The sequence below is a fragment of the Papio anubis genome, chromosome 4 (assembly GCF_008728515.1).
Source record: "Papio anubis isolate 15944 chromosome 4, Panubis1.0, whole genome shotgun sequence".
Classification (NCBI taxonomy): domain Eukaryota; kingdom Metazoa; phylum Chordata; class Mammalia; order Primates; family Cercopithecidae; genus Papio; species Papio anubis.
The window spans coordinates 150736094-150760643 of NC_044979.1; the positions used below are offsets into that span (position 1 = coordinate 150736094).

The 24550-nt window shown below is 39.3% G+C and overlaps 1 protein-coding gene across 5 annotated transcripts in view; it reads left to right on the forward strand.

The window, feature by feature from the left end:
• The window catches only part of USP25 (ubiquitin specific peptidase 25), a 143921-nt gene that overhangs the window by 10093 nt on the left and 109278 nt on the right, over nt 1-24550 (forward strand). For all 5 annotated transcript variants that reach the window (XM_003895613.4, XM_017956514.3, XM_003895612.4 and 2 more), the window contains exon 2: nt 21706-21783. In XM_003895613.4, the coding sequence (XP_003895662.1) occupies nt 21706-21783 (78 nt within the window). The remainder of the gene's footprint in view (nt 1-21705; nt 21784-24550) is intronic.

Sequence of the window (24550 nt, forward strand, 5' to 3'; positions counted from 1 at the left end):
CCCTCTTACTCCTGGGGGCGCAAATAAGTTGAATCGATGCATTAAGGAGTTGGAAAATGATTGTACGTGCTAAAGTTGTAATCTTCGTGTTTCTTTCTGGCTTTTTTTTTTTTTTTTGGGGGGTGTGTGTGTTTTTTTTTTTTTATAATTTTTTTTTTATGTTTTTTTGGGGGTGGGGGCTAACCATAGCATATGATAAACTTATGAACAACTTAAAGAAATATATTAAGATTTCTATTCTTTGTACCATTTTAGACATGAAATAGAATATCTATTGTCCTGGAAGTTTCCTTTGTTCCTCATTCGTACTCTCCCTCTTTTCTACACCACCCCCCGCCCCCACACTACTGCTGTCCTGACTGTTTTCAAGTTAATGTTATTGTGGTATGATTTACACTGAAAGTGTGTAATTTGATGAATTTGGCCATACGGAACATTTCTGTCACTCCACAAAATTTGTCCTGTATCACCTTTCTCATTAATTATCAACACCCTCGTTATTTCAGGCAACTGTTGATCTGATTTTTATTACTGTATATCAGTTTTGGCTGTTCTGTGTCTTCACATAAATAGATTTGTTTATACAAAATTTCTTTTTTTTTTTCTCGCATCTGGCTGCTTTTGCTCAGCAAAATGCTTTTGAGATTCAGCCATGTTTTATTGCAGGTATCAGTATGTTTCTTTTTACTGTGGAGTAATATTGTGTAAATATTCTCACATCTGTGTATTCATGTACCTTTTGATGTACTTTTGTTTTTTCCCCCAGTTTTTGACCCATATGTAATGTTATGTGTACATTTGTAAGCAGCTCTTTGAGACGTATTTCTGTTTCTCTTGGGCAAATACATAGGTGTAGAATTGTTGTAATACTAAATTGTTATCCAAATCAGTTGTATCATTGTACATTCTTATTAGCAATATAGGAGAATTTCAGGTGGTCTACATTTTTGCCAACACCTGGGGATTTTTAATCTTTTATGTTTTAGCCGTTTAGTGAATACGTAGTGTTAACCTCATTGTGATAGTAATGTATATTTCCTGAATGACTAATGATTTTGGACATCTTTCATGTGCTTGTTGGCCAGTTTGAGGATGATTTTTTTTTAACATTGCTTCTCATGCATTATCCAGTTTTAACACTCCTACGTAATAGCAATCACAATAGCTACATTCTTCCAAGTCTTAAAATGGCAAAAATGTCAGAGATGTAGCTAAAGGTAAAATGCTCCAGGACCAAGTGCTAATATGTTCACAAAACAAATTGAGATTGCACAATTTTTTTTTGTTTGTTTAAACTAACACCTGATAAAAAGGTACATTGTTGAAAAATAGGAACTCATTTCATCATGCCTCAAAGTAAATATTAAATTTATCTCTTTAACAATTAATTGCACACATATACAAGAAATCTTCATGGTGCGTATTTTATTACACAGGGTACAAAAATAATTTCACATTTTAGTTGGGTTGGAAGTTTGAAAAGAACATGGAGCAGTTGCAGGGGTGGGGTGAACTGTGGCGAGGTAAGTAAATTGGACAGAAATTGGGCAGAAAGATATTCCTTTTTTTTTTTTTTTTTTTTTACAGTTTTTCATCTGTCTTAAGACAGGGAAGAAGAGGAATCTGAATTGGAAAAACCCCACTCTATGTGTTGGGTTTTTGTTGTTGCTGTTCAGTCTGGAAATGGGTGCTGTGTGGTGAGGGGTCATTAGGTCATAGGGCAGAATTGTCTACAGAGCTGGGAGCTACATCCTCACGGAAGTGGGACAGATGTATTGGGGAGGGGTGTGCAGAGAGGAGCCAGGAGTAATGTACCATTAGTGGCCAGGACCTGTTCTGGTAACACCGATGTGCGAACCAACTGTGCATTCACATATAGAAAAGTTTTGTGTCTTAATTCATGCCAGAATACATGCATAATCAAATGTCTCAGTTAAGGTGGAGCTACAGAAACACTGGGCTGAAGTTCTGGGGTTTTCTTTGTCTTCGTGTGAGGCCTCTGGGCTGGGTCTGGGTGTCTCATCAAGAATGCCCTGAAATTTTCCCATGGGGCCTTGGAGAAAGGCTTTGGAGCTGGGCAGGGCTGAGGATGAGCACGGAAGAAAGGAAACAGGAAATGGTCCACTACCTCAGGTTTAAAAATCCTCCATTTTTGGAGGGAAGAAGTGACACAAGATTTTATCGGTGCCAATTCCCCAGCCAGAAACCTCTAAGGCCAGCAGCGCCTCTGCCCAGACTTTACTTACTCACTGGGCTCGCTCTGCCTGCTGGGCCTGGCAGGCTGCTCTCGGCTGATCCCCAGCCCAGATCCCACGACCACTGCCACTCCGTGCTCACCGCATGGTGGGACCGGGTGTACTGCATGTGGCTGCCACAGCTCGACTCCCGCATTCAGACGAGAGGAACGTGGTGGAACCCAAAAACTCGGAGACGCAGCAACCGTGGAGCCCCAAGCGGGTGTGATAGCTTCTGCCTGGGGAGACCCGCCCGAGGTCTGAGCCACCTGGGAGTGCCGCAGCCCTCTCTTGTTCCTGGCGCTCATGGCTCAGTGGATGGGGATGTATTAGAGCTCGTTTGTTCCTGCTGCCCACGGCTTTGCGAATGGGGGTGTATTACAGCTCTAGTCTGGGGAGTCCTGAGGTTTGGGCCCTCGGAGGGGTCGCAGCTCATCCCTCCCATAGTCCAGCAAATGGGAGTATGTAACAGCTTTTTTCATGCCCACCGCCTGCAGCTCCAGGAGCCGGCCAGGTGCGTGTTACAGCTGTTTTCGTTCCCGCTGTTCGGCAAGTTTTATTGAGCAACAGAAAAGCCTTCAACAATGAGAGGGGATGTGAAGTGGATAGCCTTCTGTGTGAGAGGGGCCCTGAAAGCTGGTAGCCGTCTTTGTAGTTGAATCCAGAATTTTTTTAGATTTGGAATGAAGAGATGGCTGTAGGTAGCCTTGGAAAAGGCAACATTCAATTGGTTTAAAAGCATTATTCAGAAAGAACCAATTGGGAAAGAGGCAAAAAGAAAAGAAGTTTTCACTCCGGCGGTGGACTTTATCTAGAACTGGCAGCTTGGTGTTCAGGCTTTAAACTGTCTTTGGTTTGAAGGTCGGGTTTCACCAGGGACCCGTCCCTGCCTGCCTAGGAATTTGTCTACTGTGGCTATCAGAAACAGCTCTGCACAGGCCTCTTAGGGTCAGTGGACACTCTCTTTGCCAATTTTGGTAGCATCATGCAGAACTGGCTTCTGGGCTTCTTCCCAAAGGAGGCAGGAATTGAAATCCTTAGAACAGTGGAACTTACAGAACTGACAGTATTCCCATTCTTGCTGGGTGGGGTCAGGAGGAGAGCACCAGAGTACCTGAGCATGTGGAACTGCAGCTGAGTAGCTGTAAGCAGCGTATAAACCTGTGGTTTCTATGGTGTAAAGTGGGCAGGGGGTCCAGGCCTTTGGGGTTACAGAGATCAGAGCTGCTCCCTCAGGTCGTGGGGGTCTTGTTGTGCTTGGAGGTATGGTCCTAGGGCTGTGTGAACATTGGTGGGGTTTGGTGTTGCCATTAGCTTATTTTTGTCCATCTTGGTGTTGGTTTAGGCAAACCTTAGGGTCTGCAGTTGTTTTTTTGTTGTTGTTGTTATTTTTGAGACAAAGGTCTCACTCTGTCACTCAGGCTGGAGTGCAGTGGTGCGATCTGGCCCACTGCAGCTCTGCCTCCTGGGTTCAAGTGATTGTCATGCCTCAGCCTCCCAAGTAGCTGGGACTACAGGTGCACAGCACCAGGTCTGGCTGATTTTTATGATGGGGTTTTACCATGTTGGCCAGGCTACTCCTGACCTCAAGTGATCTTCCTGCCTCAGCTGCCTAGGGTCTGCAGTTTTGTTTTGTTTTGTTTTTGAGGCAGAGTTTCGCTCTTGTTGCCCGGGCTGGAGTGCAGTGGCGCGATCTCAGCTCACTGCAGCCAACGTCTCCCGGGTTCAAGCGATTCTCCTGCCCCAACGTCCTGAGTAGCTGGGACTACAGGCACCCACCACCACGCCCGTCTAATTTTTGTATTTTTACTAGAGACAGGGTTTTGCCATGTTGTCCAGGAGAGTCTTGAACCCCTGACCTCAGGCCCACCTGCCTCAGCCTCCCAAAGTGCTGGGATTACAGGCGTGAGCCACCGCGCCCAGCCGGGTGTGCGGTTTTTGGATGAAAGTAAATGCTCTTCCAAGCATTTCTTGCATGAGCAGAAGAGTGGGTAGAATTCTCTCAGTTTGCTGTCTAAAGCAAGAGGGCTGACTAACCACTTTAGGGCTGCTGCCTCCGCCCCCACCACCACCCTACTCGCTCTCTTTCTCCTCTTTCCTATTCTCCCCTCCCTTCTCCCTCCTCCTTTTCCTGAGTGCTGATGCTGTTCTTCCTTAAGCTTCTAAGCTGGGGGTCTTTTATGGTGTGGGCGAGGAAGGTGTGGGAGGCAGGCAGGCGATGTTGCAGGAGAGCTAGTAGGAACCCAGGGCCTCTGTCTTTTACTTATTGACCATTTTTATGTCTTCTTTCTGACATGTTAAGATTATTTCCCAATTTCTTAGTTGGGTTATCTTCTTGCTGTTGAGTTGTAGGAATTCTTTATATGTTGGGTGTGTTTTATCATGTGTATGTAATTACAAATACTTTCTCCCAATGCGTGGCTTGTATTTGTATTTTCTTAACAGTTTCTCTGAAGTTGAAGTATTTTAATATTGATTGTTTAATTTACTTTTATAGTTAGTACTTTACCCTTTTTCTTGAAACTTAGTTTGTAAACCTTTTTTTTCTCCCTGTGTTTCGTGCTAGAAGTTTTGTCGTTTTAGGTTTATGGTCCATTTGGAATTCATTTCTGTGTGTGTTCTGAGGTATGAGAGTCAAAGTTCATTTATTGCATGTGGATATCTAACTGTCCCCGCACCTACTTTTGAAAAAGCTGTCCTTTCGTCATTGAATTACATTGGTACCTTTCTGGAAAATTAATTGACCAGTATGAATGGGTTTATTTTTGAATTCTGTTCCTTTCGATCCTTATGCTGTGCTATACTGTCTTGATTACTGTGGCTTTGAAATGTGGGTAAATGTAAGTTCTTCAACTTTGTTCTTGTTAGAAATTTGTTTTGGCTATTCTAGATTTTTTTGCATTTCCAAATACAATTCTGAAGCACTTTGAACAGTTGGACAAAGAGCCTGCTGGGAGTTTTGAGTGGGATTGTGTTGGATATATAGATTCATTCTGACTGTTTGGACATCCTTACAGTATTTTAGCCTTCCAATTCAAGAACACATATATTTCTCCATTTATTTAGGTTTTATTTTTTAACAGTTTAGTTTAAAGGTCTTTGCATATCTTTTGTTAGAGTTGACTTTTTTGATGCTATCGTAAATGTTATTTTTTACTTTTATTTTTTTTGAGACGCAGTCTCATTTTGTCCCCAGGCTGGAGTGCAGTGGTGCGATCTCGGCTCACTGCAATTTCTGCCTCCCAGGTTCAAGTGATTTTCCTGCTTCAGCCTCCCTGGTAGCTGGGACTACAGGTGCGTGCCACCACGCCTGGCTAATTTTTTGTATTTTTAGTACAGATGGGGTTTCACTGTGTTATAGCCAGGTTGGTCTCGAGCTCTGGACTGCGTGATCCACCAGCCTTGGCCTCCCAAAGTGCTGGGATTACAGTCATGAGCCCCTGTACCCTGGCAGTATTTTTTAGTTTTATATTCCAATTGTTTTTTGCTGGTATAGAGAATGTGGTTGATTTTTGCATATGAAGCTTGTATCTGCTACTTCGTGAAATTCACTTATTCTAATAACTTTATTTACCACCTTTATTCATTTTAAAAATTGTACTCTTTGGGGTCTTCTGTAAAATGTTTAATAGAAGTGGTGGTGACAGACATCTTTGTCTTGTTCCCGATTTTATATGGAAATCTGTCTTTTACTAAGTATGATTTTAGTTGTTGCACTTTTTGTTAAAAATGTTGTGTTATTGTTCATTTATACTTCTAGATATACTACAGCTTAACCATTCTACAAACTATTTGTTTATCTTTTTATATGTTTATGGTCCATTGTGATTCTTTTCTGTGAAATGGACATTTGTTTCTCTTGCCTGTTTTTTCTTTTGGGCTATTTATCTTTTTCTTTATGATTTGAGGTAGTTCTTTATGGTTTAGATTCTACTTTTGTTTTTCTATTTACAGTAATCCACCTTTACCCTCATGGAGTATGTTCCAAGACCCCCAGTGGATGCCTGAAACTGTGGCTAGTATTGACCCATGTATATAGTATATTTTAAAAGAGATTACATTCACATAACATACTATGTATGTTTTCAAAATATTTGAAATAGTATGCCATATATATTATGGTTCAATACTATATAGAATATAGTATATATGGTTTTTTCTTATATATACCTACCTGTGATAAAGTTTAATGTATAAATTAGGTACAGTAGAGACTAACAACAATAACTAATAATGAAATAGAACAACTATGGTAATATAATGTTGTGTGAATGTAATCTTTTTCAAAAATACCCGATAAGTGAGATGGCTGCTGACTAGTAAGTGGGTGGTATACACAGTGTGGATATGTTGGACCAAAGGAAGACTCATGTTGTGGGTGGCATGGAATGAGATTTCATTATGCACAGCACTCAGAATACTGCACAATTTAAAACATCGTTTCTGGAATTTTTCATATTTTTGAACTGCACTTGATCACTGGTAACTGAAACTTCAAAAAGTGAAACAAGAGAAGGAGAAACTACTGTGTATGTTTTCCAGATATTTTCTGTTTTTACAATGTCTTTTTATTTTCTTTATGTTCTTACATGAATAGACATTTTTATTTTTTAGTTTCATATATAATTAGTTTCTTTTAATATTTGAACTTCCATATCCTGTTTCATAAAGATAGTCTCATTTATTGCCCTCTAAGTGTTTTCTTAATTTGTCTTCATTCAGGATTTAAGTTTCATTCCACTTGGGTTTGATTTTTGCATATTGTTTGAGTAAATGTCAGAATTTATTTTTCCCCTCTGGAGAACCAGCAACTTTATTGAGCACTTCCTCCTTCCCATTAATACTCTACCTGACAACAGTATGTATACTTTTTAAATTCTTAAATTGGGACCATTTTAAAGAAAAACAGGTGTCAGGAACGCTTGCCCTTGAATTAAAAAATGTATTTTTGAGACAGAGTCTTGCTCTGTTGCCCAGGCTGGAGTGCAGTGGCATAATCATAGCTTGCTTCAGCCTCAAACTCCGGGGCCCGCACTGTCCTCCCTCCTCGGCCTCCCAAGTAGCTGGGACTACAGGTGTGTACCATCCACTCAGCCATTTTTTAGTTTTTTTTTTTTTTTTTTTTGTAGAGATGGGGTCTCGCTCTGTTTCCCAGGCTGGTCTTGAGTTCCTAGTGTTAAGCAAGCCTTTCACTTTGGCCTTCCAAATCATTGGCATTACAGATATGAGCCACTGTGCTCAGCCAAATTAAAATATTTTTATTATGGTTTTACTGAAACTTGTTTATAAACTAGGCATACATTTATTATGTTCTGCTGGGTAGCTATTATGTAATAAGTTGAAAAACCAACTAGTAACTTAAATGTAACCAAAACTACAAAACCGGAGAAGTTCAGAGTAACAAGGTTAGCTTCATTTGACAGATGGCAGTGTTTTGCAGAATAAATTTGGCATTTGTGGCTTCAACTAAGGAAATTGATATATGTATTTTAGGATATTGTAATATGTTCAGCTTTTGGGAGTAAATTTTATTTCTGTTGTCATCCATACTACATTTCTGACTTGATGTCTAATTAATAACCATTATTGTAGAGTGAGTGGTATTTTTGGTCTTTTTATTGTAAAACTGTAACAGATATGCTCCTAAGTGTTTTTTTTTTTTTTAATTTTTTTTTTTCTTAAGCTATAGCTGAATGAATGCCGATATTTCCATGTTGAACTGAACAGGTTGTGTGATTTAGTGCAGAGTAGGATACCTTGCTTCCGGAGGGCCTCTCCCAAATTTATTTCTTCCTGTAGAGTTCTCTTTACCCTTTAGCAACCAATCATCTGTTCTTAGTAATAAGAGGTAACAGTTATAGCTTACTTTTAAGTTAGCGCCAAATAAATATTAGAACTTGTGAGTACTTTGCCTTGTGTACATATTTGAGTGCCTGGGCAATCAAGAGAGTGACATACTGTGCAGCGTGATAACTGCTTTTGTAGACATTGTGAAGTAGTATTCTTATACTGAAGTAATAATTGTATTCTAAGTATTGCTTTATTGCTAGTATGTGTTTCTGCTTATCTGTGGGACTTTTCCAAGGTTTGTCTTTGATTTCCTGATTTCCTCTTTGCAAGCTTTATCGTTGAGAGATTGTATAATGTCCAAGTCATATATGTTCATTACTGTCAAGTATGTGTATTGAGAATAAGTGTAGTGTTATATCTTCACATAAATTCTAGTTTTAGGTTTTCAATTGCATGTGTACATTTCTGATTAGACAGTCATCACACAGTATCATGACCATTCATTTATTGATTCTTTGTTTTAAGCAGATTAAGAAATAGATAACATACAAAAAGCTTTTAAATTGGTAGTGGCTAGAGCCAGAGGTGCACGGATGATATTGAAAGTTAAATAAAGTATTTGTAGGTAGAACTAAGAGGATCTAGGAAGACTAGGAAAGATCTTATAAAGGAGGTAATAACTGAAATAAATTGTTGAAGATTTGTAGGCAGGTCGAAGTGTTATTTCAAGTAAAGAGAAGTCTATGAGCAAGGACAAATCTTAAATGATTTAGTGCCTTCTGTTATCTACATGTGGTTTTACTTGGCTGAGTGTGATATAATAATAAATATTTGATCTTTTTCCCTTGTTCCTGGCATGGAGCCCCTAAAGCCTTTGGAATTTACTATCTATTCTGTGCTGATCAGATGACTGGCCTGGGTCTGGGGTGTTTGGGGAGGAGAGGCTATGTAGCTTCAGCTTCAGGCTGGGTGCTATTTGCCACAAAAACTTATACCTTAATGAAATCTCCAGTGCCATATATATATACACACACACATATATATATATCTGTATGTTTTTTTTTTTTTCTTCCCTTGAGATGGAGTCTCACTCTGTTGCCCAGGCTGGAGTGTAGGAGTGTAGTGGCACGATCTCGGCTCACTGCAACCTCCGTTTCCCTGGTTGAAGCAATTCTCCTGTCTCAGCTTCTTGAGTAGCTGGGAGTACAGGTGCATGCCACCATGCCCGGCTAATTTTTGTATTTTTAATAGAGATGGGGTTTCACCATATTGGTCAGGCTGGTCTCGATCTCCTGACCTCAGGTGATCCACCTGCGTCAGGCTCCCAAAGTGCTGGGATTACAAGCATGAGCCACTGTGCCTGGCCCCTTATATCCTTTTAATAAGTGTTCAGTAAACAGTAGTTCTATGATAATGCTCAGCATATATGGTTAACTTGCTCCCCGAATTCTCTTTCTGTTTTGTTTTGTTTTTTGAGACAGAGTCTCGCTCTGTTGCCCAGGCTGGAGTGATCTCAGCTCATTGCAAGCTCCGCCTCCTGGGTTCACGCCATTCTCCTGCCTCAGCCTCCCCAGTAGCTGGGACTACAGGCACCCACAACCAGGCCTGGCTAATTTTTTTGTATTTTTAGTAGAGATGGGGTTTCACCGTGTCAGCCAGGATGGTCTCGCTGTCCTGACCTTGTGATCTGCCCACCTTAGCCTCCCAAAGTGCTGGGATTACAGGTGTGAGCCACCGCTCCTGGCCCTTTTTTTTCCTTAAAACTATAGAATTATATTATTAATACACTCTTAGTATACAAAAATTGTTTTCAAGGAAGTTGTATCAGGGTCCAATGAGGACACAAAGAAAGCACAAAAATTAGAACAAAGAAGATTTGGTATAAAGAAGTATTGAGTAGGAACAATGATTGGCTGCTAAAGGAAAAGAGGACTCTGAAGGAAGAAGCAAATTTGGGAGAGGCCCTCCGGAAGCCCCACGACGCTGAGAGATTTAGTTCTTGTTGGAGAGGTTGTGAATGGAGCCCGCTGGATGGCAGAGCAGGTTGCAGAACTGCTGCAGCTTGGGACATTCCTGCCAGTAGCTCTTTTGAAGTAGTGTAGAGTATGTGCTTTATATCTAGATGAATGGAGTTTCCAAGAGACCACAGGACATATTATATAAGTAATTAGCTTGACCAAAAACTGTATTTGCTTTAAGGAATTGTGACAAATATAACGGCTAGGAATTACATAGTATTCCGGTTTTAGAATTCTACTTAGAGCACGTTTATTTTGTTTTATTAGTATAAGGGAGTTTATTTTTGGATTATAAGTTAATTAGGCAAACAAGTACGGAAAGTAGAGATGCAGAAAGATTTAATTGGACAAGAGAGCTGTAATAGGAATCTGACTATTAGCATCAAAAACAAGTTAAACACATATTTTATTTAAACGGCAGACATGGTGATTCAAGGATATGATTTGATTCATAAAAGTTTTATTTACCTACTTGTTTTCCAGAATATAGGCACTGTAATTTAAAAACAGACTGTGTTCTAAGAGATTTTGCAAGTTGGGTTTTTGGAACTGAAAATACATGTTCCCATAGAAACCATGTTTCCTGGTGTTGTGTTCTTATTTAGAAATGTATTTAACTCTGTGTGAACTTAGCTTATGGTGCTGAGTAACAATATTTTTTGGGATAATTACATTTAGAGTTTCTACTAATGATGCATTTCTTTTATCTACTAATTAATAGGGATGGGGAATACTCTTTTACATTTTAATTAAAAAAAAATTTTTTTTTGAGATGGAGTTTCGCTCTTGTTGCCCAGGCTAGAGTACAGTGGTGCAATCTCAGCTCACTGCAACCTCCGCCTTCTGGGTTCAGGCGATTCTCCTGCCTCAGCCTCCCGATTACAGGGATTACAGGCATGTGCCACCACGCCTGGCTAATTTTGTATTTTTGGTAGAGATGGGGTTTCACCATGTTGATCAGGTTGGTCTCGAACTCCTGACCTCAGGTGATCCGCCTGCCTCGGCCTCGCAAAGTGTTGGGATTATGGGTGTGAGCCACCACACTTAGCCAGATGGGGAATACTTTTTTTTTTTTTTTGAGATGGAGTCTCTCTCTGTCCCCCAGGCTGGAGTGCAGTGGCGCGATCTCGACTCACTGCAAGCTCCGCCTCCCGGGTTCCCACCATTCTCCTGCCTCAGCCTCCCGAGTAGCTGGGACTATAGGCGCCTGCCACCATGCCCAGCTAATTTTTGTATTTTTTAGTAGAGACAGAGTTTCACCATATTGGCCAGGCTGGTCTTGAACTCCTGACCTTGTGATCCACCCACTTTGGCCTCCCAGAATGTTGGGATTACAGGCGTGAGCCACTGCGCCTGGCCCAGATGGGGAATACTCTTAAGGGTCATATACATGATGCAGATATGGTTGAAAGGTTGGGTGACAGGTAGGAAAAAGGGCTCTGCGGCAAGGGAGGATGGAAACCATCATTTATCTGGGACTAGCTATATCCATTGTTCTCTGCTAGCTGTTTCTCATAAAATATCTCATTTGTTTTTTCTAGATTACATGAATGCTTAATGTTTTAGCTCTGGAATTCTATAAAAAGTAGGAAGAGACTTAAAATTTAGAATTTTTGTCATTTTTAAGCTTTAATGGAAAGGGTATACCTTCAGATTTATGTGCCCATAGAGATATATGAATAATTTATTTTAATGGTAAAGTGCTGTTAATCCAAAAAGATTGAGAAAAACTTCAATCTGTGACAGCGGGATATGCAGCATACCTGAACCATTTGTTACCCCCCAAACACTTGAAAACTGGGATTAGTTGCCTGGTGAGTAATAAACAGCTCATTGAGAGAATGCAGGTTTTGATCAGTAGGAGTTTTACTACTTGTCACAAATAAGGAGAATACACGGAGTATTCTTTAGAGCATTGTCTCCTCAAGGGAAAGTGACAGGGAGGTTGTGTGGGGTGATGGAGAAGGGAGAGGCTGTGACATCACATGTAGAGGAGGGGTCCCAGTGGTGCAATGCAGTGAGTCACTGTGCCAGCAGGCAGGTAACATGGTATGGTAATGAAGCTGTAGTTCCCCCAGGGTGCTGACTTGAGCATGGTAATGAGGAAAGTACACTTGGGTTCATCTATCTGTTGCCAGGGTCTGTCAGGAGCTGGCTCCAACTGATTAGGTGAGCTCATTCCTCACAGGGTTTGGGAAAAAACAGGTGGTAAGGTAGGAGGTTGTAAATAGGCCAGTTACTCAAGCTGATTAGATTCCTGTAGTCCCTGGGGACCCTCCTTGTCTGCTTACACATTCATGGGACTATTATATAGAATATTTGCAATAGGGAATTTCAATAATATTATATTTTATACAAACTTTCAAGTGAGATTGACAGGACCAGAACTAGGAATTTCTAGATGGAATGTAGGAGTGTAGAAAGTTTGCTTAGTAAGTGGGCCTGACTTATGTATGTTTCTTGAATTTAGAAGAATTAGAAAATTTGCTTATTAGTTGGCCTGATAAATGTATGCTTCTCGTTCTTGTATGAGAGGGAAAAAAATGGCTTCTCTTTACCTTTCTAGGTTCTTTGGCTGGACTAGAAATTAAATTGACAAGAGGCAGATTAACAAGAGAAAAACCATTTTAATTACATAGGTACTTACAGGAGTCCCACAAAATAAGAGACTTGAGGAAGGGTCACATAATTGAAGCTTATGTAGCATCCAGAGCTACAAAAAGTGATAGGGGTTTGGGGCTTCTGGGAGGGGTGGCAACACAAGTTATAAGAGCATGAGGGGAGGAAATGTGTGGTGAATAAAGGGTGTCTTGTGTAGGTGAAAAGTTGCTCAAGTAATAAAAGTTGTTGCAGCCCTCTTGCTGATACAGATACTTTTCCTAATGTAGATTTCCTTTAAAAATACATTTTTTTTTCACAAAAGGACAGTTTTTCAAGGTTACTCTTGTGTCCGCAGTTTCTCAAAATAACTACCTCAAAATATGCCAAAGAAGTATATTTTTGGGTGGCATATTCTAGTCTCCTACAGTCTTATTTGGGGGTAGTGTGTCCTGAGCCCCAGCATCCCCATCTCCAGTGATTAGTTAGTGCCTCTTTTCTGTGGGTAAACTTGTCTTGTGATATGACTTGTTCCAGCTCACATCTGCAGGCTCTGCTGTATTCCATTTATTCAATCAATGTTGATTGCTTACCATGTGCCGGGCGTTATATGTATGTACCAGGAGTACAGTGATGAATGAATTATCCTCTCATTGATAGCTTTGAAATGATTACCATTTGGTGCCTAGCTGTGCTTTAGTGCATGTGCTTCTGAAGTTTAAGAGTTCTTGTTGTCTTTGGACTTACCTTGTGATTAACCATAGTATATTATTATAATTTGTGGTGAGTCTAACAGAAGGCACCTCCAGGTGCAGAGACCTTTGCATTATGAAGGGTAATGGTATTTTGTAGACCCTGAATGAAAGAGAGGGAAGAGGAATGCCAGCGGGAAAGCAATGCAAGATAATGCTGGGGACAGAGGTAGGGACTCTGAGAGGGACTATACTGTAGGAAAATTCCTCAGACAAGTCATAGAATATTATATTTGAGGGAAATGAAAGATCCGGCTTACAGATTAACAAGAAAAACATGACTCAGGAGATTTTTTTCTTTTTCTTTGCTTTCTAGCTATTTAGAGACTGGTTTGGACTTACAAACATGAAGGATGTGTTATGTACTTGAAATTCTTGGACAGTGAATGTTAGAGGTTTCTTACGGTAAGAGAACATGAACTAGAGCAGTTTACTGTTATCAGGTAGATGCAGAGATTTTTGCAAAATCAGATGTGTGTGTGATTACTCACTTTAAAGACAGTATAATGAATTAATCCTGTCATTGACAGGTAACTTTGAAATGCCTACTTTTGGTGCTTAGCAGTGCATGCGATTCTGAAGTTTAAGAATGTCTTTGGAGTTCCTATCAGTTTTTTTTCCCCTCTATTATTGGAAAATTTGGAAGGTTTTTTTTTTACAGGTCATTCTAAGAGTTGCTCTCCCCGCCTTACACCTTTCCCCAAGGATGGAAACCTTTGACTTTTTTTTCCTGAGCCAAGTTTCATTTATATTTGGAAATTTAGCTAAAAGAGCCAGTGACTGACTTAATGAGTCACCCACTGCTTAACACAAACTTTTTCTCCCTTGTTGTCAGTGGTGCTTTAGTTTTCTTTTACCATTTTCTAAGTATTTACATCAACATAATAGTGGATTTTTGCACTGAGTTTTCATTTTTTATTAAATCTTTAGTCTCCAATGTTAGATGTCCTAGAGTTGAGAAAATATGGCAAGGACATGGAGTTTGAAAGGCCTGATTTCAATCCTGTCCCTGCACTTAATATCTTGAAGTCTCTGTTAGCTATAAAATGAGAGTAACTTCCTAGAGGGTGTGTGTGTATGTGTATATTAAATATATATTAAATGTGTGTGTGTATGTGTATATTAAATGTATACTAAATATATATTGGGAACATTGGAAACAGTCTGGTATATGGACGTTTAAACCTTCCCTCTGAAAGTTCGATTAATTGAGTGCTGAAATAAACTGACAGTAAACAGATGAACAAGATAAAGTGTGTACAAATTTATTGACATGCAAGCATGGGTGGGAGCTACAAAAAAAATACGAGATTCTAAAAAGGACCAGGTGATTGAAGCCTAAATCCCCTCGTCATAAAGGGAGAAGTGGAGGATGCAGGCAGTTTTAGAGGAAGAGTAAATGATTTGAAGAGGAGACGAGTGTGCCTGAAGAGCAGACAATGGCCTGGAACAAAATTCTTCTGGGCTCTGGGAGAGATGATGACAATTTTTTGGGAAAGTGAGGGGCAGAACTGTACTGCAAACAAAAGTTGTCTTTGTTATATAGATACAGTCTCTGAGGTAACAAATAGCCCTTAGAAGAATAGTCAAAAGAATAGGTGAAAAGTCTGTCTGGGTACGGTATGCCCAGGGGCATGGCAATTTTTAGTTTTCTCTCCTGCTATAGGAGTTAATCTCTGGTTTATATAGATTCCAGGGAATTATCCAAGACAATTTCATTCCTTCTGGATGAACGTCCCTCAGTCAGATAAGGGAACTTCAGAGAAAACCTCTCCCTGTGCTTCGGAAGGGAAAGTGGGGAGGCAGGAGAATGTTGGAGAGAGACCTTGCTTCTGAGTCCTTTCGATTGCTTTTGTTCCGAGCACTCAGCAAGCCAGAATGCCATACTTTGGGGCATTGTTTTCATAACCGCAACATTGATATACAGCAAGAGTGTAATAAATTCATATTTTATTTCCTTGTCGTGGGCCAGTGATCCCTTTTTTTTTTGCATCCTCAAAAAGTTATACTGATGTTAAATATGCTGTCTTTACTGAAACGGATTTTAAAAAGACCCAGCATTAAGTGGGGCCACCTGAGAAGGGAAAGAATTTCTATGAACCTCTTAGATTTTTAATTTATATTGAAATTACTAATATTTCCTTATACCTGAAATACATAGTACTGTATTTTGCACATAGTAGAGACTTAAGGATGTTATTGTGCCATAGTAAAAATAACAGGAAGGAATCTGAAGGCCTGTAGGTAATCTTGACTTCTTTGCTTATTAATTTTCGTAGTGTTTGCAAGTAACTGGATTTCTTTGGACACTGCATCTTGCCCTTTTGGCTTAGCAGTGGGAAGAAGTTGAACTCACCTCCCTATACTTAACTAGAGAAAAAAAATCTGTACAAGGATCTTCTCAGAGCCCAGAAAAGGAGCTCTAGATATGGAAGTGGATTGGATGGGAACCATCTTGGATTTGGAATTGCTGGTCAAAGAGAGGACCATATTTAGGACATTTCCAGTTGAGGATCAGGGCGTATCACAGATCAGAAGTTTCATAAATGGGAAGGTACAAACCTTGAAAAACAGACTAGGGTCTTAATCACAACAGAAATGGCAACAAAACCCCCACATAATTGCAGGAAATGAAGGTGCAGGGTTTCAAATACAGGAAAAATACATCTGGAAGATGCAAGTAACAAAGGGGAAAAAACTTTACGAATGAGGTGGCTTCTCTAACTTAGAATTTTTCTCATTGTTCACCTCTTCCTGTTTCCCTCTACTTAGGTTTAGCTAAGAAAATTCTTTCACCTTTTTTTTTTCTTTTTCACCTAGCCTTCTCCGCGATCCCCAGTTCTTTTCATTGTTTCATTTTCAGTCAAGATTTATGAAAACATGAACCATGCTAGAGATACACCTGATTTTTTTCTGGGATATTTGTTTGACTTTATAGTGAAAGATAAAACAGCAAAATAACAGTTTCAAAGACCTTGGCTTCTCCATAATATACTCAGTATTCTTATTGCACTTTATTAAACCACCGTAACAAACCACCTCAAAACCCGGTGGCATACCAAAATATTGTCACTCACACTCACAGATTTGCTGGTTGGCTGGGCTAGCTGTTTTCACATATGCCTCATTCTTCTTAGGCAAGTGGGCTACCAACTCATATTCTTCTTAAGTAGGTTGCAGAAGTTCAACTAGGTAAGCCCAGTGATGCAGGTATGTTTCATGTCTGCTTGCATGCTGGCTGCTAACATGCCATTGATCAAATCCCGTCATCCATGACAAAAGGGAATACATCATGTGGGAGGAAGTAAAAAGTGGCAAAGAGTATGGATACAGGGATGGGAGAATTGGGAGTCTAGCATAGGCAGTGTAATCTTTTCTGGGATTTATATTTGTGTTTGTATTTTACCTTGTAGTCGTTAATTTGTATATATGCTATTTTGTATTCTGCTTTAGCTTAATATGATTTTGTAAGGAAAACTTCTGAATAGATTATATATTTTTCACTTAAAAACAATAGTTGTATGTTTAACTCAGACTCTGCTTCTAAGTTGATCTGCATCAAAATCATTTGATGTGCTTATTGAAATGCAGATCCTTAGACCTCAACCCAGACCCTCTAGAATCAGTCTCTGGGGATGAGGCCTGGACATCATTATTAACAAACTCATGGAGTCATCCTTCTGTACATTAAAGTTTGAGAACTGCTTTCTTAGTGGAAGGACGTGTGTTTGTATTAGTCTGTTCTCACATTGCTGTAAGGACATACCCGAGATTGGGTGATATGGTTAGGCTCTGGGTCCCCACCCAAATCTCATCTTAAATTGTAGTTCCCATAATCCCCATGTTTCGTGGGAGAGACCAGATGGAAATAACTGAATCATGGGGGCAGTTTCCCCCATCCTGTTCTCATGATAGTGAATAAGTGTCACAAGATCTGATGATTTTATAAAGAGCAGTTCCCCTGAAGACGCTCTCTTGCCTGCCCCCACGTAAGATGTGCCTTTGCTCCTCCTTAATCTTCAGCCATGATTGTGAGGCCTCAGCCATGTGGAACCATGATTCCATTAAACCTCTTTCCTTTATAAATTACCCAGTGTATTAGTCTGTTCTCATGCAACTAATGAAGACATACCTGAGACTGGGTAATTTATAAAGAAAAAAATGTTTCATGGACTCACAATTCCACATTGTCAGAGGCCTGACAATCGTGGCAGGAGGGAAAGGAGAAGCAGTAGCACATCTTACATGGTGGCAGGCAAGAGAGCATGTGCAGGGGAACTTTCCTTTACAAAACCGTCAGATCTCACAACACTTATTCACTGTCACAAGAACAGCATGGGAAAAACCCGCCTCCGTGATTCAATTACCTTCTACCAGGTCCCTCCCATGACACATGAGGATTATGGGAGCTACAACTCAATATGAGATTTGGGTGGGGACAGCCATTTTTTAATTTTTATAATTAATGGCCATCAACACTTGTACAAATGACTAATTTCCTTGGGTACTCGGTAATTTTTTTCTGAGCCATGGTTGAATAATTTTCAGTTGAGGAAAATAATACTTTATGTATGAAATTAGATTTGGAGTGCTGGTAGCAGTGAGATTACAGACTTAAAAAAATTATAAAGAATTTTATATTAACTAAATGAAGACACTGAATTGAATAAAGGTAATTTCTGTAAAAGTTTTATGCCTTTAATTCATAATGTTGGGTACTGCATAGCTTAGTCATGATTCCATTGCTATTTATTGGTAATTTTCTAAATGAAAGTAGTATAAACCAAAAAGTATCTTAAGACAAGTCTCAATCAATTTAGAAAGTTTATTTTGGCAGGGTTAAGTACGCACCTGTGACACAGCCTCAGGAGGTCCTGACAACGTGTGTCCAAGGTGGTTGGGGTACAGCTTGCTTTTAGACATTTTAAGGAGACGTAATGTATCGGTCAATTCATGTAAGATTCACATTGGTTTAGTCTGGAAGTGAGGGACAAGTCTGGTCCCAGGGTGGCTTCCAGGTCATCAGTAGATTTGAACATATTCTGATTGGCAATTGGTTGAGTTATTATCAATAGAAAGGAATGTCTGGGTTAAGATAAGGGGTTTTGGAGATGTGGATTTTATCATGTAAATGAAGCCTTCAAGTTGCAGGCTTTAGAGAGAATAGACTGAAAATGTTTCTTACCAGACTTAAGGTCTGTGTTTATGTTAATGCTGGAGTGGTATAATGAGGCATGTCCACCCCCCACTTCCAGTCATGGCCCGAACCAGTCTTTCGGGTTAAATTTTAGAGTGCCTTGAAGCTTCAAATTTTATTTTTGGTTTACGGTATAAAAACTGATAGGTTTAAGATAATTTTATTTTTCTCCTTTCAGCTTTGTAAATTTGGCAGTTCTTTTATTCATCCATTTTGATAGCTTCCTGACATTTTATATGACTTTGTTTGTGTACTTTATTATGTATTGTATTGTTGGATAATCTTGGTTATCCCAGCTCTGTGAAAAAATTTTATGGAAGTGAAAATTCCTTGATGGCATGGCAGACACTGCCAATGCCTATCCAATGAACATCTTTTCTTTTTGATAACAGAACCTTGATTTCATTTTCACAGCAGCCTTTGCCCACCCGAAAAATTCATTTCCCAATCTGCTTTGCAACCATGAGTGGCCATGCGAATGTGTATGCTTTGTGAGGCTTGTATAAGTGGAAGTTTGTAGGTGGGGCTTGTTAAAGAAGTCTCATTCATTTGGGAGACACCTTTTGTCCTTGACCCTTCTCTTTATCCTACCTAGAACTTGGACAGGATAGTGGAGGAGGAGACCATGCAGTGACAGACATTCTGATGCATGGTCCACATAAAGACTTGATGTTGGGTGTCCTTACTAGGTCTGAACTGCCCATTGTGTCTTCTAAGTTAGAAAAGAAAGACACTCCAGAGTATTGAAGCTGCTGTTTAGTTGGGAATCTGTTACGTGTAGCTGAATATAGTTTCTACCTAATACAGATGATTTCTGTAAAAGATATTTGGGCTGCAATATCTTAAATTTTATTTTACAATTTGATGTCAACAAAGCTGAATGCAGGACATTTTAAAACTTTTTATTTTGAAATTTCAAATTTAAAGTTGCACGGCTTAGTACACAGAACTTCCATAACTTTTTTCTCCCCAAACCATTTGATAGTAAGTTGCAGGCATCATGCCCCTTTACCATTAAATTCTTCGGGATATATTTCCTAATAAAAAAGATACTCTCTTACTATACTGGAGTTATCAAATTCAAGAATTTAATATTAATAAAATGTCATTACTAAGCTGTGCATATTTATATTTCTCCAGTTGTCTCAACAATATCCTGCATAACATTTGGTATGGGATGCAATCAGCTCCCCCTTTGGCTGACATACTTCTTTAGTTTCCTTTAGGGTGGAGACTCCACCTGTTTTTTATGGCATAGACATTTTTGAAGATGATAGAATATTTATTTTTCATAGTGTCCTTCAGTTTGGGTTTGTGTGATGCTTCCTCAAGATGAGATATAGGTTGTGCATTTTCGCCAGGGCTGTATCACAGATTATAGAGTGTCAGGAGGCACACACTGCCGTTGTATCCCATGATTGGTAATACTAACTTTGACCTCTTGGTTAAGGTGGTGACTGTCAGGTTTTGCACTGTTGTTACAGTAGGTAGCTAGTCAGACGTGAGCAGGGCAGAAGAGGGCCTCCCCCCAGGAATGTCAGGCAACCATTAGGTGGTGGTCAGGCTGTTATTAACTAACCGTCTCTCTAAAATAATAATTGGTCACAGCGGGCAGCAGGGAAAGGCAGTCTCCCAATAGATAGAAACACCTGAAACTGGTCGTCAGCAGCTTCCTGATAAGATCCCAGGATTTGAGTGAATGAGCTTAAGCATATATGCACTAAGAGGCAAAACGGTGGAGTTTAACTGACATACAACCTTCCTTTAGGAACACGCAACTGGTAAGGGAAAAATGCCTTAAGTGAGCACGGGCACAATTTCAGTAAACACACTGTGCGTGCAGCCCCTCCCCAGTGCTGGCAGGCCACTGCGCCTGTGGACAGCCACCCTATAGGAAGAATCAGGGGAGAAGAAATGCAAACCCTGGAGGCATGCCAATGTATAAAACCCCAAGTCAAAGGTCAGCTGTTCACTGGATCTTTCAAGTTGCCCGCTTGGCCCCCTTCCAAGTGTGCTTTACTTCCTTTCATTCCTGCTCTAAAACTTTTTAACAGACTTTCACTCCTGCTCTAAAAACTTGCCTTGGTCTCTGTCTCTGCCTTATGCCCCTTGGTCAAATTCTTTCTTCTGAAGAGGCAAGAAGTGAGCTTGCTGTAGACCTGTACGGGTTCACTGCTGTTAACAAAATAAAGTCATTCTTCCTCCCTTTATAATTTGTGGAAGAGAATTTTAAATGATGTAAATATTCTGTTCACGATCAAACTTTTCATTCAGTAGTTTTAGCATCCATTGAAGATTCCTGACTGAATTATTACTGAGATAAATGTGAAACATCTTTTTAAAAAAGATTTCAATAGATCCTATTCTGTTGACTAGGTTTGCTTTTCCTATCATATCCACTGTGATTAATTTATTTCATGGTACTGTTTTATAGTGTTGGGAACTTTAAGAAATACAGAGATATAAGGAGGAAGTTGGTTTTTATGTAGGGGCCCTCCAAGAGTTTGATAGTGAAATCCTGTCTCTACATCTTTTCCCCTCCAATACAATGTAATATGTAATCAGTTATGTAGGCCAATAGCGTATAAAGAACTGAAGCAAATGGGGGCAAATGATCTGTTCAATTTAGAATCTTTTATGACTGACTGCACAGTGAAATGATCCTCTTTTTAAAGTAGATCTGAGGATCTCCATGGTATAATTACCCACTGAGTTATGTCTTGCCAAAACATGTCTTTTCTAAAGATGTTTCTCTCTTTGTGCTTAACCATCGTGGATAAGACTCCTTTTCTTGTTAGATGGCATAAATGAGGGGTTGAAGAAAAAGAAACTGCTAATTAAATAAGACTTATTGGGGAGTAATTAGAGAAGATACTTTTTTGAAACATGAGAATGAAATAAGGGTTCTCCACAGCATAATTCATTCTTTCTAAAAAAATGAAATTGGCCTTTCTCAAGTTCTTTTTCCATTTTTACTCTAATTTATTCTGTTTTGTTTGTTCGTTTTGGAAAACCAAAGGTCGTTTGTTTCGGAAAACCAAAGGTCATTTGTTTTCTTTTCCTAGTATATTTTCAGAGTTGAGAATATAATGATTTTGGTTTTTTCCTCCCTCTAGCACCAGCAAACGTTTTTGAATCAACTGAGAGAAATTACTGGGATTAATGACACCCAGATACTACAGCAAGCCTTGAAGGTATGACCTCTGTTTTATGATACACAGTTTGTGCTATACGCTCATCTCTAGTGTGTATTATATTTGATAAGTTTTTTGTTTTTTTTTTTTGGTTATACCATGTGGTAGTTTTAGAGATACAGGAATGGACTTTGTAAAGTAAAATCCTCAGTTAACGAACTGCAGTTTTGAGCATGTTAGCTTTCAGCAGTCTGATGTCCATGATACCTTAGAGTGACAGATAATCTCTTTCTGTATATGAAATGCTTTTTGTGCAAAATAGTGGGATGTGAATCCTAATTCAAATGGATGGTTTTACTTACAAGCTATGATTTTAGAGTTTAAATGAGGGTGCAAGGTGGGGTGTATTAGAGGATGAGGTGTAAGAGAAGGGAAAAGTAGAAAATTAATAGAAGGCTGAAAGCTTACATTTTTCTTCTCCCGAGAAGCAGAGATATAAATTTGTACCCATTCAGCTAATGACACCCTAAGTTAAACGTTCAATTTCAAACTCTTCAGTACAGGCAACAACTAAAATGTGTCACTTTGGTCATATCTTAGTTGGACCTTCGTTTTCACACAGACATCCAAATGAGTCATATCATATGGATACTCACATTGAAAAAGAGTGAATGAAAGCTATTTAAGAAACAGAACTGTACAGTATTTTAAGCTTATTTGCATATTACTACTATAGGCTAAAAACAATATAGCATTTTTGCCATTGCAGTTATATACACAGCTCCAATCCTTTGGAACTCGATTTCAAGCCTAGAGTTCTTTATTCATTTTTAGAAATAATCTATCAGATGATTATAATAAAAGTCATTATAATAATAAGTAGTACTGCTTAAACATTTAGTACTACCAGGCAGTATTTTAAGTACTTTATGTGGGCTAACTCATCCTAATAATAACTCTATGAGATAAGTATTAGTTTCATCCCCCTTTTGAAAAGATGAGCAACAGGGAGGTTAAAGTAACTTGCCCAAGATCACACAGCCTGTATGTGGAGAAGCTTGGAATAGAAACCAAGGCAGCCTGATCCCAGGGTACCACACTTAATTTATGCTTCTTTTACTAGAAGCTTTGCTTCACCTTATTCTCCCATCAGGAAAATCATGAAATAGTCGTGTTTAGAGCATTAATGCGGGGTGTATGAAGCCACTGTAAGTATTTGGAGAGGAAGCAGAGATTATGACATTTAGATAATTGCTAGTCCCTTTTTATTCTGATAAATATCATTACTAAATTCCATGTTTGTTTTCAGAAACTGCCTTTTTCATTATGTATTGCTGAGTGTGAGGCCATAGCCTATGACCTTGCCAGGGTAAATTGGGGAGTTCGCTTTTTTTTTTTTTTTTTAATCTTAGAAAATATATAGCTCGAATGAAGTCTTATCCACATTTCCTTTGATGTAGGTTGTGTGAAGCATAGGTATTTTTAATTTTCCAAAATTTATGTTTCAGTTGCCAGTAGCTGGGGGAAAAGAGTGTATTTAAACCTTAATTGTTGGCCATTATAAATACTGACAAGAAGTCTACTTTTGGGCACTGTAACGTCATTGATTAATTTTGGTACTTTTCATTTGAGAAAATGTTTTTAGCTCTAAAAAGTAAATGAACTTCAAGTTGTGTAAATTCCTGCTGTTTTTTAAAATTATTATGTGAGGTAATATATGAAAAACAGCACATTTCTTGGCATATAGTAAGTGCTCAATAAATGTTAGCCATCATTGAGATTTATTTTGTTATTAGATTACTTATTTAACATAGTGTATCTTACATTTTGGATGAGTCACTTAGGAATTGTCTAATGATCATGACGGATAGCATACTTGAAAGCCATGGTGCTTTTGAAACTGCACCCTTACCCCTCTCGTCACTGACTGCTAGAATTGGGGTAGGTCTTGGGGACTTTATTCTGCCAGCTGCTCGGTCCTTAAATTTTGGAATCATCCTGATCCTACTTCTGTCATATCCCACATTTAATAAGAAAGCAATAATATTGGACGCTCTCTTCTGCCCTTTCTCTCCTGTAGTCTGTTCTTAATATATAGTCAGAGTAAACACTTTAAAATGTAAGTCATACTGTGTCATTGCTTTTCAAAACACTCCACTGGCTTCTTATTACACCCGTGTGCATGTCTGAGTTCTTAGGGAACCTACAGAACCTTTCATGTTCTGGTTTTCTTTTTTCTTTTTCTTTGAGACGGGGTCTCGCTCTGTCGCCCAGCCTGGAGTGCAGTGGCGCGATATTGGCTCACTGCAAGCTCTGCCTCCTGGGTTCACGCCATTCTCCTGCCTCAGCCTCCCGAGTTGCTGGGACTACAGGCGCCGCCACCACACCCAGCTAATTTTTTGTATTTTTAGTAGAGACGGGGTTTCACCGTGTTAGCCAGGATGGTCTCGATCTCCTGACTTTGTGATCCGCTCACCTCAGCCTCCCAAAGTGCTGGGATTACAGGCGTGAGCCCCTTGCCTGGCTAATGGTCTGGTTTTCTGTTACAAAGATAGCTTCGTTATGAATATCTGGGTTTCCTGTGTTGTTTCAGTTAACTGTCTTAGTGCTAGCGTTTTACTTGTCAGTTGTGCAGAGAATATAAAGTTGTAACTGGGCACGTCTCTTCTCATTTTGCTGTTTTAAAAATTCTTATTCTGGCATCTGCTTTCTTCAAAATGAACTTTAGAATACTTTTATTCGGCTGTGCTTTTGATGAGAACTGTGTAAAATGTATATGTTTAAATTTGAGCAGGATTGTCATCTTGACAGTGTTGAGTATTTCTGT